We start from the raw sequence: 19,645 nt of genomic DNA, 5'->3' as shown, positions 1-19,645 counted from the left end.
TGTTCTTTATTTCTGTGGCTTCTCAGTCCCATTAATATTTAGACCCCCAACCAGAATTTCTCTCAAAGAGTTTGTAGGACGTGTGTGTATATTCCCTCACACAGTCTCTGGAAATACATCCAAGATCAAACTGCGCAGGTGAACCGGAAGTGTGTCTGTGTCGCGTCGTTAACTTCCGGGGTGAAGGCGGAGCCGCAGTTCGCCGGACTGTAAACACCAGTTAGCTGTTAGCTAACAAGCTAACCCGGGTTTTAGAGCAGCGTTGGAAAGTGAAGGAGTGAATGGGTTTGTGCTGCTCGTTTTTATTCATCAGTTCACAGGTTTTCATCAGGAACAGTCTCATCCGATGGGCTCGTTAGCGAACCTTAGCCTCTTAGCCAACAACTTATCTAGTTCATGGCTAGCAACTTCAAGTCGGACCGATTCAAGCCAAACTCCATTCAGAAAAGTAGCATTTTTAATATACTTTGGTTTCAGGAAAATGCAAATACGTAATAGAGCACATCATAACAGCTGTATGAGTCGGTTGTAGTTACAACTTATTTCGGCAGATGTGTGGCATATATGTGAGGGATTATTTCATGAAAAGTAATACAGAAAAGCATAATGTTTTGTAGTGTTCGTGTGGGTTATTTTAACTGCTGGCATTAGTGTGGATCTCTTGTGATCCACGCATCATTTTTATATTTGAATACTGCATTCACAAGAATGTGCGTTCAGTCATCGGAAGATTAGCCAGCACTAAATGGACAGATGGTCAGATCTGATGAGCACGGGATTGTAATAATTGATAATCTAACGAAATCCCGCTGTGCCTTCTGTACCGGACACAATCTGCATCGAAGATCGCTCAGAACTAATTCAGAGACTGTCTTCACTCCAGTATTATTAACTATTGCCCCTTAAATAGTGAGATTTCTAAAAGGATTTCCAAGCCAAACTTAACTCTGAAATGTACAAATTCTGACGTTTTTGCCAATAGCCAGATGTGAAATTTACGTTGCCGATTCAAAGACAGTTTTGTACTCATTTAAGAAATGTCTTAAACACAGTTTAATTATGTATTGCTTGTTCACTAAAAACAAGCAACTCTTAACTACTGATATTTTTAAATGGAGTTTGGCTGGGAATAGAACCCTGCCAATATTTGGCCACTGTAGCCACATTGGAAGAAAGAGTCAATAACCACCTTTTTAATCAGTAATAATATCAATAATACCTGCTATGTATAGACACACCGAAATGAGCATTATTAACTCTACCTTACCTTCTATAAAAAAATCTGCAAAGCTGAAAAATCCACTGTGACAGATATGTTAAACTAGCATTGATATTACAGAAGTGTGTTTTTGATTTTTTTAACCCGAACCCTTTTTTTTAATAGAAATATGACTTTTTTTTGCCAGGAAGTCACTGAAATTCCAAATAGATATGAAAGCATTATTCTCCAAACCTCAGTGAACCCAGCACAGCACACTGTAAACTGGATAATGATCATGATGATGTTCATGGTGATGGTAGTCGGCTTTTTCACCTGCACACGTTGACTCGTGTCTATTCTTAGGTGAGAAGACGTGTCCAGTAAACCAGGACCTGAAACAGACTGAGCTCAGCGTGATTCGGCCGTTGTTAATGTTCTTAGTATCATCTGTGTCATGGCAACATGTTCCTCCTCTCCTCCCCAGCCCCCCCCGTCCCCCTCTCCTCCCTGCGTCTCCTTGTCCCCCCTCTCCGCCTGCTGACGGCCGCGATGTGGCAGGTCGCTCGGCATCAGAGTGTGAAGCATTATGGGATGCTGGAGGACTTTGTTTCCCTGGTAACCGAGGCAGTCCCTCAGCTGCTGACGGACCGGCAGAGGAGGCTGCTGCTGCTGGCTCTGAGGGCAAAGGTGCGTGTTTTTATGGTCTTCATCCAAACTTCCACAGAGAGGCAGAGGCTCGGTGCTGTTGATGGGAGTAGTTCTAGCAGAAATGTATTTAGCTGGTTCTCATGCATGTTGAAAAACCATTTCCACCTCGTATTAACATGCACTCTTCTTCTGGATGTGTCGTCTAGATCAGGAAAAACTCACATTAATGCAGGTGTAGATTGAATCTGCTGAATGTAGCCACAGTCTCAGTTAGTGTGTGAGCTCTTTCTCTTTATTAGGACAAGGCATAAAACAAAAAACAAAAAAACAGGACATAGAAGTACTTTGATACTTTTATCCAACATTTCTATTTCAAGGGTTTTACTTTATTACAGTACAAAGACAAGACATGAAGAGAAAGCAGTTCAGTGTCAAATATCTTGAGGTGTAAAATTAAAGTTTTTTAAAGAAACATGTTACAAAGGCCTGCATTCAGGAGCAAACATGGTTCAAGTGGTTTTTACAGATGAGTGTTTTAAATGGGCAGAACTTCTGCACTGTAAAAACTTAAAGGCTGCAAGAACACAATGAGACATTTTCTTATGATTGACACCTGTGATGTGTCAGCGTGTCGGCTGTGGAGCACAAACCGTCCCCTCCTCTCTTCAGGACATGTAGTTTGAGGAGCGCGGCATGCTGCCAGAATAGCTCAGGAGAAGAAGAGGCCCAGTCCTCCAGAAGGTGGAGTTTACATCATCATTTTGTTTAAGGGCAGATCTCAGCTGCAGATTCTCCTGAAGATTTCATACGTTAGCTTTATGAAAACAAACAGAACTGCTTCAAAGATTCAGAAACGAGCCTGAGAGCAGCAGGAAGTGTTTCCAGACACTGATAGAGGACAGATGTGTGACAGATGTGTAACCAGAGCTAAACATGACATCTTCACTCTCTTCCTGCCTCAGGTGACCCTGTCTGATCCCGCCCCCCAGGCCGTCCACGCTCACCTCGACGCGATCCGCTCCGTGTCCGAGGCTACGGTGAGAGAGGAGGGCTCTTCCTCTGTATACAGCTGCTCACTCCAGTTAGTTGAAGTGTGAAGATGTTGCTCAGGGCCTCAGAGATCTCAGTCTGTCCTCACACAGCAGGTCGAACACCCTCCCAGAGTCTCAGGGACGTTCAGGTCAATAATGAAAACTGTCCTCAGCTGCAGCCTTAAGTTTGTCCTGCTCATGTGATTATTTTTAGAGCTGCAACTACGACGACTAAAACCCAAAGTGACGTCTTCAGATGTCTCATTTTGTCCAAATCCAAAGCCACTCAGTTTATTTATTTATGTGAGAAAGACGAGCATCAAATCTTCATCATGTGAGAAGCTGAACCAACGACTTTCTGATGTGTTTGAACTTGTCATTAACAGTAGTGAGGAGCTGCAGGTGAATCTCTGCAGCTCTAACACACGTGTGACTTTGTGAGTGGACACAGTCTGACCCGTCAGTCTTCACCCTGAAACACGTGACCAGACTGCAGGGGATTGTGGGACATGGAGTATATGTTGTGATCCTCATAAGTTGTGATGAAGGAGGGGAAAACATCTGGAAAATCCTCGTCCGTGTTTTTACTTTTAAATGTTCTTTGTTTGACACGTTGAGGATTCTGCCTCTGAGCTGGATTTGGTGTTAAATGTGTTTTAGTTCACTTCAGAATCAGGACTTCACACCTGTTTGTGTTTGTGCTCTGCAGCTGGACGAGCAGCCGGACGAGCAGCCGGACGAGCAGCCGGACGAGCAGCTGGAAGAGTGGTGCTCAGCTCTGTCCACTGTGGCTGATGAAGCCAGACAGCGCCTCCTGCAGGTCAGCAGCTGGAGGAAGGATTTACACACTGCACACACACTACACACTACACACTAACTACACACACTCTCACTACACACTACACACTAATTACACACTAACTACACACACACACACACACACACGACACACACACACTAACTACACACGACACACACACTCTACACACACACACTTCCACTAACACAGCTTTACTCACTGGGGTGAACGAGAGCAGCTGTGGTGTAAAGACTGTGAAGAGTCCTAGAGACAACACAGTGAAGAGCCACACACACACTAACTACATACTACACTCCACACTAACTACACACACACACACACACCTTCCTGTGAGATTTTAAACTTTATCATCTGATGGTGTTTGTGTGTCTGTTGTGTTATTGCTGTCGGGTCATGTTTGAGGTTTTTCTCTCGACAGGATCATGTGACCTGATGAATTAATGATGACATAAAAACGTTCGGATGCTGCTCAGGTTTATTGGCGTCAATAAAGTTTCTGAGCATCATAAGAGAACCGATGATCAGGTCTGCGACACTGTTTAAACTGAAGGTTGTGACGTGTCAACTGCTGAATTGTGTGTTTAAAATAAGTTGTGTTGACAGATCAGTCTCTAATGTTTTCATTGTGAGGGGCCCCTCAGGTTGGGGCCCAGGAGCTCGATGACCCTGAAGTGATTCTCTCACTGTGCTCGTCTCTGTTTCAGGAAGTGTTTGACCAGAGTTATGACTCCGCCCTCCAGTCCCTCATATCTGACTTCCTGTCCCGGATCGAGCAGCTGTTCCCTGTGCCCGACTTCAAACAGGTGACCTCACACACACACACACACACACACACACACACACACAATCACAATCACAATCACACACACACACACACACACAATCACACACACACACACACACACAGTCACAGTGTTATGGGAGCTGATTTGTTCAGAAACCAAAGCACTGCACAAATTAAAACGTCGACCTGCTGATGGTGCTAGATCTCTGAACTACAGGTACCATGATGCTTTGCACATGTGGCCTCCACTGTCTCCATTCAGTAGCTCAAATGGTGAAAAAATATGTTTTTCTTTTTTCATGTCAGAAGTTCATCCTGCAGCATTTTGTCTTTGTGTGGTTCAGGCCGCTTCCTGGCTCGACGCAGCCCCCAGCGGCCTCGAGGACTGTCTGCAGGAGGCGGGCCGGGAGGATCTGAGGGAGCTGCTGACCAATCAGAGCTGTTCACTGGGCCGAGCAACCGCCACAGGTACGAGGTCACACAGAATGAGAAGGTCTCCGACTCAGGCCACATGATTTGAACTGTATTTAGTGCTTTTATTTCCTCAGTGCGTTGTGACAATGAGAAGATCCTCCTCTCTGCCTGGTCCCACCCTCTCTTCACCAAACTGACCAATCCCGAGCCGCCTCCTGCTGACACAGAGGTCCAGCCGGAGCCTCTTCCTGCTGTGCTGAGCCCCATGCAGCTGGACGTGGAGCTGGTGAAGGTGGAGGTGGTGGTGATGACAGAGGACGAGCAGGAGGAGGTGGAGGAGACTGTGATTGGTCAGGCCATGTCGCCAGTCGAGCAGGAGGCGTCCAATGAGTGTTCAGCGGCGGGCAGTGGCGAATGCTCTGTCACACCTGTGATGGTGGAGGTGGAGGGGTCAGACGCTTTACACACACACACACACACACACACACACACACACACACACCTCATGGTGCTCATTATAAAGGAAATGAACAAAGTGTTAGTCACTGTTGTTCATTCATTAACTGCTCGTTATATTTGATTCATTGGGACCTTCAAAATAAAGTGTCATCACTTGTTTCTGTCAGGTCGAAGGACTCACCTGAAAACTTTGCCGACCAAACAGAAGACACAGGTGAAACACGCACACACACACACACACACACACACACACACACACACACACATAAACTGAACATTTTATTATCTAACCCCCGCCTTCCTCCACAGTTGACCAATCAGATCAGTCCTTCTCTGAGGTCACAGCGAACGCTCTGTACAGCATTTCCCATAATTCTCAGCGGGTGGCTCACAAGTGTCCTCAGTGCGGCAAATGTTTCATCTACCGTTCTCAGGTGAGTGTGTTCACCTGTCCTGCAGCTGCAGTGTCAGTGATGACACGACTGGATGTCGTGGAATCACACTGTTGCTGTGTCCTGTCTTCAAACACCAGACCTGCAGTAACTCTGCAGTTATTGTAGTTGTTGGAGTACATGTACTGTAGTTTCTGCAGCAGTTTGGACCAGTACTGGTCCACCACAGCACTGGTCCAGTCAGTCCAATCAGCTGATCAGTGTGACTGTCGACAGGTGATCCGTCACCTGCGTACCAATAAGTCCTGTGGGTCGGCCTTGACGACAACAGGAGCTGTGAACCTGCAGAGTCAACCAGGCAATCGTGACCAAGAGCCCCGCCCACCCGAGCCCCGCCTCCCCGAGCCCCGCCCCATCAGGACCCACTCCTGCTTCCAGTGCAACGGTGTCTTCAAAACCAAAGCCGAGCTCCTGTCGCACCAGCGGAGCCACCGGGCCCGCCCAGTTTACCAGTGTGGCCAGTGTGACAAGGAATTCCACCACCTGTCCAGCCTGACCAATCACAAGCAGACCCACCTGGACAGAGGAGGGTTCACCTGCAGCAGGTGCGATAAGGTGTTCGAGTCGGCCAAGGAGAGAGACGCCCACAGACTGCAGCACCGGCTGCCCGACCTCACCTGCACGGTGTGCGAGCAGACGTTCAGCTCCCAGACTCAGCTGCTGCGACACCTGCAGACTCACTCCGTGGAGGGGGCGGAGCCCAGCTACAGCTGCCGCTTCTGTGAACAGACCTTCTCAGGTAATGCACACAGGTAGACCTGTGGGAGGAGCCCTGAATAGTCTCCGACCTCTGACCCCTGAGTTGTGTTGCTATATATTGTTCTGCTGGAGCAACAAGGCAGCTGAAAGCTCCAGATCAGTAAGAGGACTTTTATTTTGGTCTGATTGGTCCCTTCTCTCCAGGTGTGACCCAGCTGCGTATCCACCAGCGCACACACACTTTCCGCTCGTACCAGTGCGACCAGTGCAACAAGACGTACGGCTCCCTGACCGGCCTCCACTCGCACCGGGCCAGCCACAGCGCCGAGAGCCGCTTCCTGTGTCCACAGTGCGGCAAACGCTTCAAGACCCGGGACGGGCTGGAGGGCCACCTGAGGACGCACACCGGGGAGCGGCCCTACCGCTGCCCCTACTGCCCCAAAGACTTCACCGCGCTCGCCGGCCTGAACGTGCATGTGCGGCGCCACACGGGGGAGCGGCCGTACGTGTGCACGGTGTGCGGTAAGGGCTGGCCGTCCGGGGGCGACCTGCAGAAACACATGAGGACTCACACAGGTGAACGGCCGTACGTCTGCCAGGACTGTGGGAAGGCCTTCTCCATCTCCTGTCACCTGACTGAGCACCGGAGGATACACACCGGTGAGAGAACAGCTGTTCACCTGCCTGAGTGTGTGTGTGTGTGTGCGCGCGTGTGCGTGTGCGTGTCTCAGGTGAATTTTGGCAGGTTCAGACATTTCCTGAGCTTTTATAAACATAAGCATTAGAGTGTTGAATCTCACGGCCTGAGATCCTCTCCTCTGATTGGTTCACTGACCTGTTGTTACTAGAGCTCCAGAGAGAAGCCTGAGAGAGGAGATGTAAAACTACACTGAGATGGCTTTTGGTTCTTAAAACCACAGAAATTCTTCTGATGAGATCAACACTTCAGATAAAACACAGGAGAAGATAAAACATGGAGCTTTAAATTGTTGACGCTGATTAATATTCATGTCCTTGAAATCTTCTGTGTTAAGAACAAATCTTTTTAAGAAGCTTTTAGCTTCATCAGCTTTAGTGTCAAACTGCTGATTTGACTCCTTCAGTTCCTCGGTTCAGAGAACGAAGAAGTTTAAGTGTCTCCTCACACATGACTGTCAACGACTGTCTGTTGTGTGTCTGTTGTGCGTCTGTGGTGCAGGAGAGAAGCCGTTCTCGTGTCCTGATTGTGGTAAATGCCTGAGGAGGAAGTTTGACCTGAAGAAACACATGTTGTCTCACAGCAATGTCCGTCCCTACGCCTGCGTCTACTGCCCCAAGAGCTACACCCGCAAAACCCACCTGACCAGACACCTGCTGACACACAGGACTGCCGACGGCGAGGTGGCGGGGGAGACGGCCGATGACGCCGGGGACGCTGTGTGACATCAGAGTCTGTCTTCCTGCAGCTGAACTTTTTTGTCATCAGGTTTTAGATGGACTTCCTCTCTGCAGATCTTCTCTCAGTCTCTGTGTCGTCGCTGACGTTTGCTGCTGCAGCTGTTTCTACGTTCGAGGGAACACCTGTTTGCTACATGAATCAGTGAAGCTAATCAATGTTGACAACCTGAGCACAAGCTGAGCAGAGGAGATCTGAAGTATTGATTACTGATTGATATTGATTGTTGTGACAGGTCCTGAACCACGCGTCCATACACTCTTTAAGTTTGGTTCATCACAACAGCACAGGTGGATGTGATATTCTGGTTGTGTTTGGTTGTCAGGCTCTAAAGTCATCACTGTGACTCCAGCTCTGACATGACGTGAATGTGCTGAAAACCTGTAGCTGGTTACCATGGTAACTGTCACTGGCAGCACCAGTTTAATGATGTGTGATCTCTGTTGTCATGAAAGTTTCCTGATGTGTGTGTGTGTGTTGTGGCTGCACCAGCTCTTCCTAACTCCAGACACAGTTCACTTTTACACACACGCACACACACACACACACTCAGGGCCACATGTCTGAGTGTGCCACTGGTATTTACCCCCTCCCAGCACTGGAGGACAGATTTAGAGAAGCAGCAGTCGGATGATTTTCCTGCTGAAAGTCACAGATCACATCCTGTAATTTATTTCATTTGAATCCTGTGGAGCAATGAGCTGATGTTAATCCTGACGAGCCGTTGCTACAAACACACGTGCTGAAGGATTCCTGAACAGCTGGTGCAGCCAAAGACAAACAGATGTTCAGATGTTTTCTCGTATTTGTTCAACACTACTCATTTTAACAGCTGCTAGACTGATTCTCTCCACACGGTCAAGACTGAGCATTCAAGGGGAAACTCGGTGTTTGTGTTGTCATGGAGATTTTGTATCTGTGCCTCTATAAAAGTTGCTGTGTCAAATATTCAGATGTGACTTTGAACAGTTCATTTCCACAGAGCAGAGGTGAGCCTGCTGGGTAGGACATTGAATAGACTTTATTAGTATCGTTTCGGTTGACACTAAGAACAGGAAGTGAAGAATGCTTGTGTTTAGTTGTCCTGTCCCGCTTTGTCAATAACTTTCCTCATCCACCTGCTCATCCTGAACAGGTGAGTGTAGAAGCCGTACTTTCCGTCCCGGTCACAGCCCTCGCCCCACGACACGATGCCCATCTGATACCAGCGGTTCTCGGCCGGGTACTGCACAGAAAACATTCAAAAGATTTACAGAGAGCTCTTATTCTGCTCTAAAGTCAATCATACCAGCGTAGACATATGTGCATAGAGCTGAAATGATTCAATCAATTCATGAAAAAAATAATCAACTCTTTTAATCATGAATAATTTTAGTCCAGATCCCAGCTGTGAGGAGCTGCTGCTGTGATTATCCTACTGGACTTCAGAGAACTGTAGTCAGCTGTTTTTTTATTTTATCTTTTTTCTGACGTCTCATAGACTCGTTATTCATCAGTTAATCTGGAAAAGAACCGACACATTCATGGATAGTGAGAATAATGGTCAGTTGCAGGCCTTCGTATTTGCTAACACTTTAAATTTCTTATTCATCATCTTATTCTGACCCTGGTTTGAACCTGGTTTGGATCTGGTCTGGATTATGAATTTGAAAAGGTTTGAAACTTGATGGAAACTTTTGGGATAATGTAAGTACACAAGTCAACAACATATAAACCATGTCTAGTTGTTTTTAGACATTTTAATGTGGAAAAGTTACAGATAATAACTTTAAATACTTAAATATGCCTTTAGCTGCCTTCAGCTAGGAAACCAGTTATTACATGTTCATACAGTGGTTATACAGGGTAAATACAGTGGGTTAAAGTGATGCGTCTCTGGTTGCTGTTCTTTTAATAAGATGATACTCACCTTCATCACAAACGGTCCACCACTGTCTCCCTCACAGGCGTCTCCACGCTGGGTGTCCTCCGGTTTATAACCTGCAGCACACACAGCCTGTGTTTGAAGGGAACTGTGACAGTCTGGGATGGTTCCTATTCTGCAGGTACCTCATCATAAACCAAAGTATTGGACACATTAACTTGTGGCCTCAGTGAAAAGATACGGTTCAGGGGATCATGAGTGTCTGAACAGACTTCATGATGTTTCAGTCTGGACCAAAGGGGCATGGCTGAACCCTAACACTAACTAATGAGCTGTGTGGTTGGATGTTGTGAAACAGGAATGTTACCAGCACAGAACATGTTGTCTGTGATCCGGACTGAGGTAGACTTGCGGCAGATGTCCTGGTCTACGATTGGCAGATGGATTTGCTGGAGGACCGTGGGTAAGTTTCTTGCTGCTGGGTTCCAGGTTTCCTTCAGGTTTCCCCAACCGGTCACTCGCCCCTTATAGCCCTCGGTCATCAGGCTGTCAGAGGAAAGTATGGCCTCAGTGTGACACAAACCAGTTTTGTTTAATGTAAAATCAGGACACTGGTGACACCTGAATGTTTTTCCCAGTTTAAACTCAACTGCCAGTGTAGCATATAGGTGAAACAGCTGGTAAGATGTCGGGGAGGGAGCGTGTGTCTGTGTGCCTTACGCCTCGGCCACCTTCCTGCTGGGCAGGCAGATGGGGGAGATCTCGTCCGTGAATGTGACGGGCCGTCTCAGGCGCAGCAAAGCGATGTCACGGTTCAGATTTTCCCTCCAGTTGTACTTGGGATGGACGATGATGTCATCAATCGCCACGATCTTCTCAATGCCTTTTTCAAACCTGGAACATGATGAAACATTCAGGTCAGTCCTCTGCAAATCATGTCTGCTTTGGTCTGATCATCAAATCATTTAGTCCATGTATGTAGACAGGAAGTCTTACTGGGCCCTGTTGTGCTTTCCCAGGCGGACCAGGATGTCCTTAGTGGTGAAGTTCTTGTTCCAGGGCGGGTAGAGGATGCAGTGGGCAGCAGTGAGGATCCATCGATCGCTGATCAGACTGGCTCCACACAGCAGCTCCTGGGGGCTGCGCTTGTACAGCATCACCTGCCTGCAAACAGGAGAACCACGGGATGATTTCATCATCACAGATTCACAGGGTTGTAAAGTCATGTTGTCATGAATGTTTGTCCAAAGTTGGTGAATGCTGGTCTGTCTCACTGACGCTGAGTGAAATCTAATGCTAGTGAGGTTACCATGGAGCTGAGGCCACATCGGCATCATCGCCCCCAACGATGCGTTTGTCTCTGTACGAGTCCAGCAGCTCGTCCTCCTTCGAGTCTTTTTTATCCTTCTTTTCAAACAGGGTGCGCAGCCCACAGTCTGCAACACAACCAGGCGGTAACATGGTCAACCAGGCGGTTAACCAGTCAGCTAACCAGGCAGTAACATGGTCAACCAGGCAGCTAACCAGGCAGTAACATGGTCAACCAGGCGGTTAACCAGTCAGCTAACCAGGCAGTAACATGGTCAACCAGTCAGCTAACCAGGCAGTAACATAGTCAACCAGGCAGCTAACCAGGCAGTAACATGGTCAACCAGGCGGTTAACCAGTCAGCTAACCAAGCAGTAACATGGTCAACCAGGCAGCTAACCAGGCAGTAACTTGGTCAACCAGGCAGCTAACCAGTCAGCTAACCAGGCAACCAGGTTAGCTGACTGGTTAACTAACTGACTAATGGTCAACCAGTCCATTAGTCAGTTGTTAACCAGGTAATCCATCAGCATGACTTACCGTTCTCTCCTTGTCCAAAGGAGCGAGAATTGAAAAACGCTTTCCTGCTGGAACCCAAGACGGAGCGCTCCATGCCTCCGTCCTCTGTCTCCAACACGCTGCCCAGCAGGTCCTCTGGGAGACAGACAGGTGGAGAGAGAGAGACAGGTAAGAGACGGGTGGACACTCACACCTGTGCCTGTACCTCGCAGTGGATTTGTACATGTCGTTTTACCACAGAGCTCCAGGTCACAGAAGTCGATGGTCACATTTCCAGATACCTCCACGAAGCACCAGGGGCCCTCGGGGTCGTTGTCAGGGTTACGGCACTTGTTGCCCTGCAGGGTGACCTCGGGGATGAACTCCTTGTCCTGGCTGAGGGCCGTGGCCCGTGGGGATGACCAGTCCAGACAGGTGTGGCCTCCCAGGCTAACATCCAGGTCGCCTGTGTAGTCTATACCATAGTTGGGTAAACACTGGCCAGTTTTGACAGGGCGAGGGGCCGAAGTGGGCGGGACAAAGACCTCACCTTGAAAAGAAAAAGAGTGATTGATTGATCTCTTTCTTTGTGTAACTTTCACCACAGTTTAACTTCCTGTCTGCACAACAACAACCTACAACCTCTGTTCCTGCCCCGACCTGCAGCCTGGCTTGTAGTTAGTAGTATCTGTCGTAGCTCGTAGGACCTGCTGTAGTTAGCAGGACCTGTCGTAGTTAGTCGGCCCTGTGGTAGTTAGTAGTATTAGCAGATACTTGCCACATGTGGGTACCCTGCAGGCCTCTTTCTGGACTGTTGGGTCCTGGGTGAAACACCAGGGGCCCTCAGGACGTTTGTCAGGGTTACGACAGAAGTTCTCCTTCAGGTTGCTGTTGGGCTCTGAGGTGTTAAATTCCCTACAGACAGGTGATCAGACAGACAGGTGATCAGATAGACTGATTGATGGATGGATTGATTGATTGATTGATTGATTGATTGATTGTTACCTCATGATGGGATGTGGGAAGCTGTGCCTCCAGTGTTGACACTGTCTCCCTGATTTTGTGATGTTGATGCTCCCTTCATAGTTCACCCCCTTGCCGGAAATACACTGACCTGAGAACACACACACACACACACACACACACACACACACACACACACACACACACACACAGGTCAATGTATATGTATGTATTATCTGATCAGTGTTTTAATGGTTGTTAATGTTTCTTCATATTTACCTTCTATACACTGTCTGACTGTGTCAGTGTTGTCCTTTGTCCTGGTCAGTTCACTTCCCTTACAGTCTGAGAGACAGACAGGTCAGAGAGACAGACAGACAGACACACACACACAGACAGGTCAGAGAGACAGACAGGCAGACAGACAGGCAGACACACAGACAGACACACACACACAGACAGACAGACAGACACACACACACAGACAGGTCAGAGAGACAGACAGGCAGACAGGCAGGCAGGCAGGTGTTCCTCTCTTACGGGGGTTGTGTGTCTGTGAGCTGTGGACTTTGCTCGTGTTGTTTGTTCAGAGCAGCAACTGATTAAACACAAAGTCGAACCAGCTCAGACCTGAAGCTGCTGAAAGTCTTAGAACCTGCAGATGTTCTGCAGATGTTCTGCTCACTGATGTGTTCAGTGTATCAGGTTCTACATGGAGAACATGTTCTGTGTGGTGGAGCAGCTGCACTCACCCAGGTACTTCTCCCAGAAGGTTTCCTGAGGGAACAGAGTGTGTTCTCTGGTTAGACTTTACACTGAGCAGAACCGTTCTCCGGTTCTCCTTGACTCTCTGACACAGTGAATGAGACCAGAACAAAGTGGAGTCGTACTGTTTTATCCGTCTGTTCGAACACTTCTCTGGCTTCTTCGTGGTCACAGATTTCCTCAATGCACTCCCTCTCCAGGTTCCCTACAGTCACATCCCCACAAACACAGAGGCTCTGCTGTAATCTGTCGTACGCAGTACTGCACAGTTCTGAATACACAAAGATGTGGAGCGCTCGTTCAGAGTGTTAGCTTACCTGGTTTCATCTCCTCAAACAGCTGATTGGCCCGTTTGTTCCTGACCAGAACCTGTGAGGCCCGATGGCTGCTGAGGAAGACTGCAGGGAGAAAATCAGCTGATTATAGCCATGAAGGTAGCATTTAAAACAGTCTTATCAGTAAAATGTACTTCAGGTATCAGAAGTAATTGTACTTCCTGTGGCTGATGTACTTTTATGTGTTATTTTGCTCCTAAGTATTTTGATGTTGTGAGGCTGAACTTCCTCATATACAGGTAGTTTCACCTGTAACGATGCGCCGTCTTTATGTTGATCATATGTAGCTGATAAATGTGAAAAGCAGAAAGTACAAGTACCACAAAGCTGTACTCGAGTAAATGTACTTGGATACTTTCCAGCACTGCGTCTGTATGAGGTTTAAGGCTGAGGTTTGTACAGTTTAAATTTAAGGCCAGAGAAGAAGAAATCAAAGACATTTATAACCCCCCCCCCCCCCCCCAGAGTGAGAAGAGATGAAATGAGGTACCATGCTCTGCCAGGCAGCTGTGCAGGACAAACAGCAGTAGAACAGCGGCTGGTTTCGATGCTGGTTCCACCATGATCCAGACCTTCAAGCAGAACCTCAGAACCTCATCCAGCAGACTCCCTCTTCAGTCTGTCTCTGTGTCTCCGTCTGTCTCTCTGTCTGGGGGGAGGGATATTGACCAAAGGGTCAAAGTATGAGTCAGTCAGGCTGATGAGCCGGACATGTTTAGTGTGAGTGTGTTTACTTTGACAGGATGGGGACTCAGTGTTCAGTATATTAGGAACACCAGGCTGTGACTCACGATGATGCTTCTGATGTTCAGGAAGTCACAGGTGTTTCTGTTGCAGAGACAGAAATAAACACAAACCAAGCTACATTAAATGTGATGATGATGATGATGATGATGATCCCCACACTCACTGTGCAGATACTCAGGGTTTGGACAGTGTGGACTGCCTGCTCTTCACATGGAGCAGGAGGAGGAAGTAAAAGTACTAAAACCACACTGTAGAAGTACTGCAGTGAAGGTCTTACTGAAGTAAAAGTATGTGAGTATAATCAGGAAAATGTACCGTAAGTATCAGAAGTACAGAGAGCAGAAAACTGTGAGGAGATTATTATTCATGAATTTTTCTGTTGGAGCTGAAGCTCATTATTCTGGTGCAGCTCATGATTCATCTGATGATTATTTTCTTAATGAATCAGGTGATTATTTAAAATATTTGTTTTGTAAAAATTCAGAAAAGTGAGAAATGTCGTTGAGCTCAAAGTGAAACAAACCAAAAGTCTTCAGCATGATTCAAAATAAATCAAATTGATTCAAAAAATATTCAAGTAATTACAAGAGGAAAGAGGAAATCCTCAAGTTTGAGAAGAGACATAAATGAAATCAATCAAAGGAGTTTCAGCTGTGCTTGTGTAATAAACCACTAACTGTGTCAGATAAACCTCAGACTGCAATCTGAGTAGATTTCAGTCAGTAGAGCCAAGAAAATAAAATACTCATGTCAACACTCAGGGTTTTTCCCGATGGTGGCACCAGAGGTTAAAGGTCAGTGGGTCATTAAGGTCATCAGGAGTGATGCTTGTTTTGCAGCCTCATGGTGCAACTGATGAAACTGTGACCATATGAACTTTTGTCCCTGAGCTGTTTGTAACTCCTCACCTGTGTAAATGAACATGTGGGAGACGTTGCTGAGGTCAAAGGTCAGCGCTCAGACTCTGTCACGTCTCCTCTGCTCACAGCGTTAAAACTCAGCAGCTGCACTGAGCAGCATAACGGTAACGACTAAGAGGAGACATAAAAAGAAAAATAAAATGAACACATGCTGCCTGCAGCTCGCTATCGACTCATCTGACTCAGCACAGTCAGAGCAAACATTGACTTTACAGACACTGAGGTGAAAGTCTGTGGTTCAGTATAAAAACCTGACTGAGGCCTGATCACATCTCCCAGAGGCTGAAATGTCCATTAGAACAACAGGTGACATGAGTCCCTGTGAATTAATTCATGACTTCAGTTGTAGTGGGTTTCATTTTAACTGCCTCAGAGACTTTTAGGTGATTCAAGCAATAAAAACATCATGTTTTTGTTGGGCGGCCCGATGGCGGAGTGGTTAGGGCGCGTACCACATGAGCGGATGCTCTTAGCAGGCAAGCGCCGGTTCGACTCTTTCCCCTTCTCTGCCCCTTTCCTGTCACTCTCTACTGTCCTGTCAATAAAGGCAAAAAATGCCCCCCAAAAAATCTAAAAAAAAAAACCATCACGTTTTATGAACAATCACATGTTGTGTTGGTAAAATCCTCATCTGATCAGTTAAAAAGCTGAAATGGATTCAACAGGAGCAGAGATGCTGCGTCGTCCACAGACGAACCCAAACACTTTTCAAAAGAAGTAATTTTATTTGATGTGTTTCAGTCCAAATTTAAATGACAGAAAAAAATTCCTGATAGTTCAGAAATTTTAGCATAATGAGCGACGCCGTGTTGAAAAGCCTGATGTTTTTGAATGTAGTTTGGTTGGTGGAACCAATCCTCTCCCAGCAGCAGCCAGATAGGGTTAGGGTTAGGTAGTTTGGTATGTTTCCTGGTCAGCCAGTGACAAAGTGTTTGATTAAAAATTATGTGACAGATTTATTTGTAGGACATGTTTTAAAGTACGGTGTATGGAAGAGGACAACACTGTTCATACAGAGCTCAGTAGTTTGTTTCAGATCTGGCTTTGTGAGCACGGACACATCAGTGTCATGTAGTGTTGTAGTGACTCAGTGAGAGCACTGGAGGGCAGTAAATACCCTGATTCCTTCCCTCAGCCAGTTTAGTCAGTATTTACAATAGTATCTGTGTCATCATCAGACTGATGGACATTGGTGCTAAAAAGCAGTAAATGTGTGATAATGTCAGTGAGAACATCAGTGTTTTTGTCAGTGCTGGATGTGGAGGGTTGTGGTTACTGACAGTGACCACTGGAGGGCAGGTACAACACAGAACAACGAGCTGCTCCTCCCTCTGGTTTCCTCACAGAGGAGCACACTCTCCTCTGACTCACTGATCCACCTCCACACCTTCAACGCCACCGTAACACCACCTTCACTGAGCCTCTGAGCCTCGGTGTGTCTGTGTTCAGTGGAGCAGAGAGTCTCCTCCTGTCGGAGAAACCTCCCCACTGCTGATCACACTGACTGGTCGATCAGATGTCGTGGACTCAGTCCTCACGAGACTCGGCTTGAAGGCCAGTGTGCAGAGGGAAGAAGCTTCAAGACAGACAGCTCAGCTTGCTCACAAACAGCTCGGGCTGTGAAGACTGTCAAGGAGTTCAGAAAACACTGGGACAGACACATGGCACATTCAGCCTTTTATTCGTTCACAACCTTCACAGGCTTCGGACTCTGAGGTTAAATGCTGGGATAAATTCAGAATTTGAATCAATAACATTTGTGGTATTTTTCAGGTTCTTTTCTCAGCAGCATCGAGGACGACTGCAGCGTTCTCCTTCGCCTGCTGCAGCAACGCTGTTGCTCTTTTCTGAGTCTGTGGCACAAAACATCAGAAGAAACAAGACCAGGTTATTCATGGTTGTTCATGGTCAGACTCGATTTAATGATGAGGGACATGGAACGAGCTCATCAGAACACTCACAGCCAGTTTGAAGGCCTCGTCTGTGATGTCTTTGAGGTTGATCATAACGTTGTAGTACGCTCCGAAAACAGCCGTCTCCAAAGCTTTAGCTGCCACCTGGAAACCACACACACAAGACATGAGATTAAAAACATGACATTAAAAAATAGGATTAAAACATGACATCAAACTGAAGGTAAGATTTTAGTTTTATTCTGGGGGATTTCTGCAGGAATCTGCTGCTCTTCCATGATGGAGCCACCATCACACATGGAAGTGAACAAGGTTTTAATGATGAAACTAATATATTTAATTATATGAGTTTCATCATTAAAACTGAGCTGAAGGAGTTTTACTCTGAAGAATTTCACCTGAGCGTCAGACACGCAGGCGACATTTCCATAGACAACCATTTCTTTAAGAGACGGCCAGAGGACGTTGACCCTCTCTGCCAGAGCCAACGGGACGCCGACAGCTCGCTGCAGACCCTCCTGCATCGCAGCCTCTCTCCTGAGAGCACACACACACACACACACAACAGAACACATATGTAACAACACACACACTGCACACGAGGGCACCTGGAGTGTTAAACAGGTTTGAAATGATCACCTCTGAACCTCCTCTGCCGTCTTCTTTGGCATTTTCAGTGCCGCCTGCAACACAAAGACACAAAGAGACAAACAGTGGTGACTGTGTTGACAGTGACAAACATGTCTGATCCCCTGCTGTCAATCATCTCCTCAGTGACTTGGTCAGACTGCCTGCAGGGCCGTGGCTGGTCCTGGCGTCCGCTGAGCGTCCTCCTCACCATGTAGCTGTTGAAGGCGGAGGAGTCGGCGTCCACCATGTGCAGCAGCTCCTTCATGGCCTGATGAAACGGAGGAATCAGCCTCCTCATCACACTGTCCACGCTCTCAAACTGCCTCTTCCCATACGTCATCTGACCAACCATGGCCCCCAGCGCCGCCCCCTATAGGATCCAAACACAACACAGTCACAGAGATGTTCAGATATGGAGATGTCTCACTCTGTTGTATGGTTCAGGTCTAAAAACTAGTACCAGAGCAGCGACAGCAGCAGAAACTGATCCTCCCCCAGGAGCCGCCGTCCGAGCTCCGACGCTCTGAACAAACTGCTGCAGAGACAGAGACACCAGCCGTCTGTCCTCCTGTGACCTCACCATGTACCTGCACAGGTGCAGCAAGCAACAGCAGCATTTAAAAGACCTCACATCTGTGTGAGAAGACAGATCATCAGATAAATCCCTCCCTACATCCTCAGTGAAACCTCTGCAGATGGTCCAGAAGGCAGCAGCCCCCTCAGTCCCCTTCACTCATGAAACAGATGGAAAACTGAGTCCTGACACTGAGGTGAAGCTCCACTGATCCACCTGAGTCTCGGACATATGAGATGATGCTTTTTAACGAGCACACACAGTAATAATGACTCACTCTATGATCCTCTCCTGTGGGTTGAATGGACCCAGAGAGTCCAGGCCCAGTTTACTGATTACCTGATGACACAAACAAAGACACCTTCAGATCTGTGTCTTAAAACCTCTCTGACAGATTGTGTTTCCATGGAGACCCTGCTGTCTGCTGACCAGCCGGACTTTGTGCTCCTCTTCGATGATGAAGAGTTGCTCCCTGTTGATGTAGAAGTCTGCAGCGTCCAGCAGAGCCCTCAGAGGGATCAGACCCACGATCTGAGAGCCGACCACCGGGAGGTTCAGATCCTGAAGACACACACACACACACACTGTAACACACTGTAACACACTGACACATGCTGTAACACACTGACACACACTGTAACACACTGTAACACACTGACACACACTGACACACACGGTCACACTGTAACACACTGACACACACTGTAACACATGGTCACACTGTAACACATTGTAACACACTGACACACACTGTAACACACTGTAACACACTGACACACACTGTAACACACTGACACACACTGTAACACACGGCCACACTGTAACACACTGTAACACACTGTAACACACTGACACATGCTGTAACACACTGACACACACTGTAACACACTGACACACACTGTAACACACGGTCACACTGTAACACACTGACACACACTGTAACACACTGACACACACTGACACACACTGTAACACATGGTCACACACTGTAACACACTGACACACACTGACACACACTGTAACACACTGACACACACTGTAACACACTGACACACACTGTAACACACTGACACACACTGTAACACACGGTCACACTGTAACACACTGACACACACTGTAACACACTGTAACACACTGTAACACATGGTCACACACTGACACATGCTGTAACACACTGACACACAC

At 47.2% G+C, this 19,645-nt stretch overlaps 3 protein-coding genes and 1 long non-coding RNA gene across 5 annotated transcripts in view; 2 read left to right on the top strand and 2 right to left on the bottom strand.

Annotated features, from left to right (window-relative positions):
• Positions 1 to 147: 147 nt before the first annotated feature.
• On the top strand, positions 148 to 8,895 carry LOC139622333 (zinc finger protein 271-like). Of its 2 annotated transcripts, none has more exons than XM_071479573.1 (12): positions 148 to 285; positions 1,686 to 1,888; positions 2,812 to 2,886; positions 3,602 to 3,700; positions 4,405 to 4,503; positions 4,829 to 4,952; positions 5,033 to 5,348; positions 5,525 to 5,571; positions 5,667 to 5,791; positions 6,026 to 6,548; positions 6,713 to 7,168; positions 7,707 to 8,895. In XM_071479573.1, exons 1-12 carry the CDS (start codon positions 282 to 284, stop codon positions 7,928 to 7,930), a joined length of 2,295 nt encoding a protein of 764 aa, XP_071335674.1. In that variant the 5' UTR covers positions 148 to 281; the 3' UTR covers positions 7,931 to 8,895. The 2 variants fall into 2 exon arrangements, with proteins under 2 accessions (XP_071335674.1, XP_071335673.1); XM_071479572.1 differs by having other exon boundaries at positions 3,590 to 3,700.
• A 51-nt stretch (positions 8,896 to 8,946) lies between these two features.
• f2 (coagulation factor II (thrombin)) lies at positions 8,947 to 14,336 on the bottom strand. The gene is made up of 15 exons (XM_071479576.1): positions 14,167 to 14,336; positions 13,659 to 13,739; positions 13,467 to 13,546; positions 13,329 to 13,353; positions 12,856 to 12,921; positions 12,619 to 12,727; positions 12,392 to 12,528; positions 11,870 to 12,163; positions 11,656 to 11,769; positions 11,117 to 11,243; positions 10,804 to 10,971; positions 10,528 to 10,701; positions 10,175 to 10,353; positions 9,853 to 9,923; positions 8,947 to 9,168 (listed from the first exon to the last, which is right to left on the bottom strand). Exons 1-15 carry the CDS (start codon positions 14,237 to 14,239, stop codon positions 9,019 to 9,021), a joined length of 1,848 nt encoding a protein of 615 aa, XP_071335677.1. The 5' UTR covers positions 14,240 to 14,336; the 3' UTR covers positions 8,947 to 9,018.
• LOC139622352 (uncharacterized) lies at positions 13,525 to 14,290 on the top strand. Its single transcript, XR_011691225.1, has 2 exons — positions 13,525 to 13,775; positions 14,144 to 14,290. It is a non-coding gene; the product is annotated as an uncharacterized lncRNA (long non-coding RNA).
• Positions 14,337 to 17,008: 2,672 nt separating the features above from the next.
• ftcd (formimidoyltransferase cyclodeaminase) overlaps positions 17,009 to 19,645 on the bottom strand; it is a 6,261-nt gene continuing 3,624 nt past the window's right edge. The window contains exons 7-14 of the mRNA XM_071479578.1: positions 18,890 to 19,021; positions 18,738 to 18,799; positions 18,347 to 18,473; positions 18,095 to 18,256; positions 17,896 to 17,939; positions 17,655 to 17,793; positions 17,305 to 17,400; positions 17,009 to 17,196 (exon numbers count right to left, since the gene is read on the bottom strand). Coding sequence (XP_071335679.1) covers positions 17,113 to 17,196; positions 17,305 to 17,400; positions 17,655 to 17,793; positions 17,896 to 17,939; positions 18,095 to 18,256; positions 18,347 to 18,473; positions 18,738 to 18,799; positions 18,890 to 19,021 — 846 coding nt within the window. The 3' untranslated portion in view covers positions 17,009 to 17,112. The remainder of the gene's footprint in view (positions 17,197 to 17,304; positions 17,401 to 17,654; positions 17,794 to 17,895; positions 17,940 to 18,094; positions 18,257 to 18,346; positions 18,474 to 18,737; positions 18,800 to 18,889; positions 19,022 to 19,645) is intronic.

This window comes from Trachinotus anak, unplaced genomic scaffold, assembly GCF_046630095.1.
Source record: "Trachinotus anak isolate AG129_WGS33_773 ecotype Australia unplaced genomic scaffold, CSIRO_AGI_Tana_v1 ptg000006l, whole genome shotgun sequence".
Lineage (NCBI taxonomy): Eukaryota > Metazoa > Chordata > Actinopteri > Carangiformes > Carangidae > Trachinotus > Trachinotus anak.
The sequence above is the reverse complement of the archived record's forward strand: the minus strand, read 5'-3'. Positions and strand labels throughout refer to the sequence as shown.

Bases quoted from the DNA above. Each gene is read 5' to 3' on its own strand.
- LOC139622333 (XM_071479572.1), top strand. The intron at 5,349-5,524 runs GTCAGACGCTTT...TGTTTCTGTCAG, and splicing joins GTGATGGTGGAGGTGGAGGG to GTCGAAGGACTCACCTGAAA. The intron at 6,549-6,712 runs GTAATGCACACA...CCTTCTCTCCAG, and splicing joins CTGTGAACAGACCTTCTCAG to GTGTGACCCAGCTGCGTATC.
- f2 (XM_071479576.1), bottom strand. From the start codon at position 14,239: ATGGTGGAACCAGCATCGAAACCAGCCGCTGTTCTACTGCTGTTTGTC. The intron at 12,922-13,328 runs GTGAGTGCAGCT...TCTGTCTCTCAG, and splicing joins CTTCTGGGAGAAGTACCTGG to ACTGTAAGGGAAGTGAACTG. The intron at 12,164-12,391 runs GCAAGTATCTGC...TTTCTTTTCAAG, and splicing joins CTGCAGGGTACCCACATGTG to GTGAGGTCTTTGTCCCGCCC.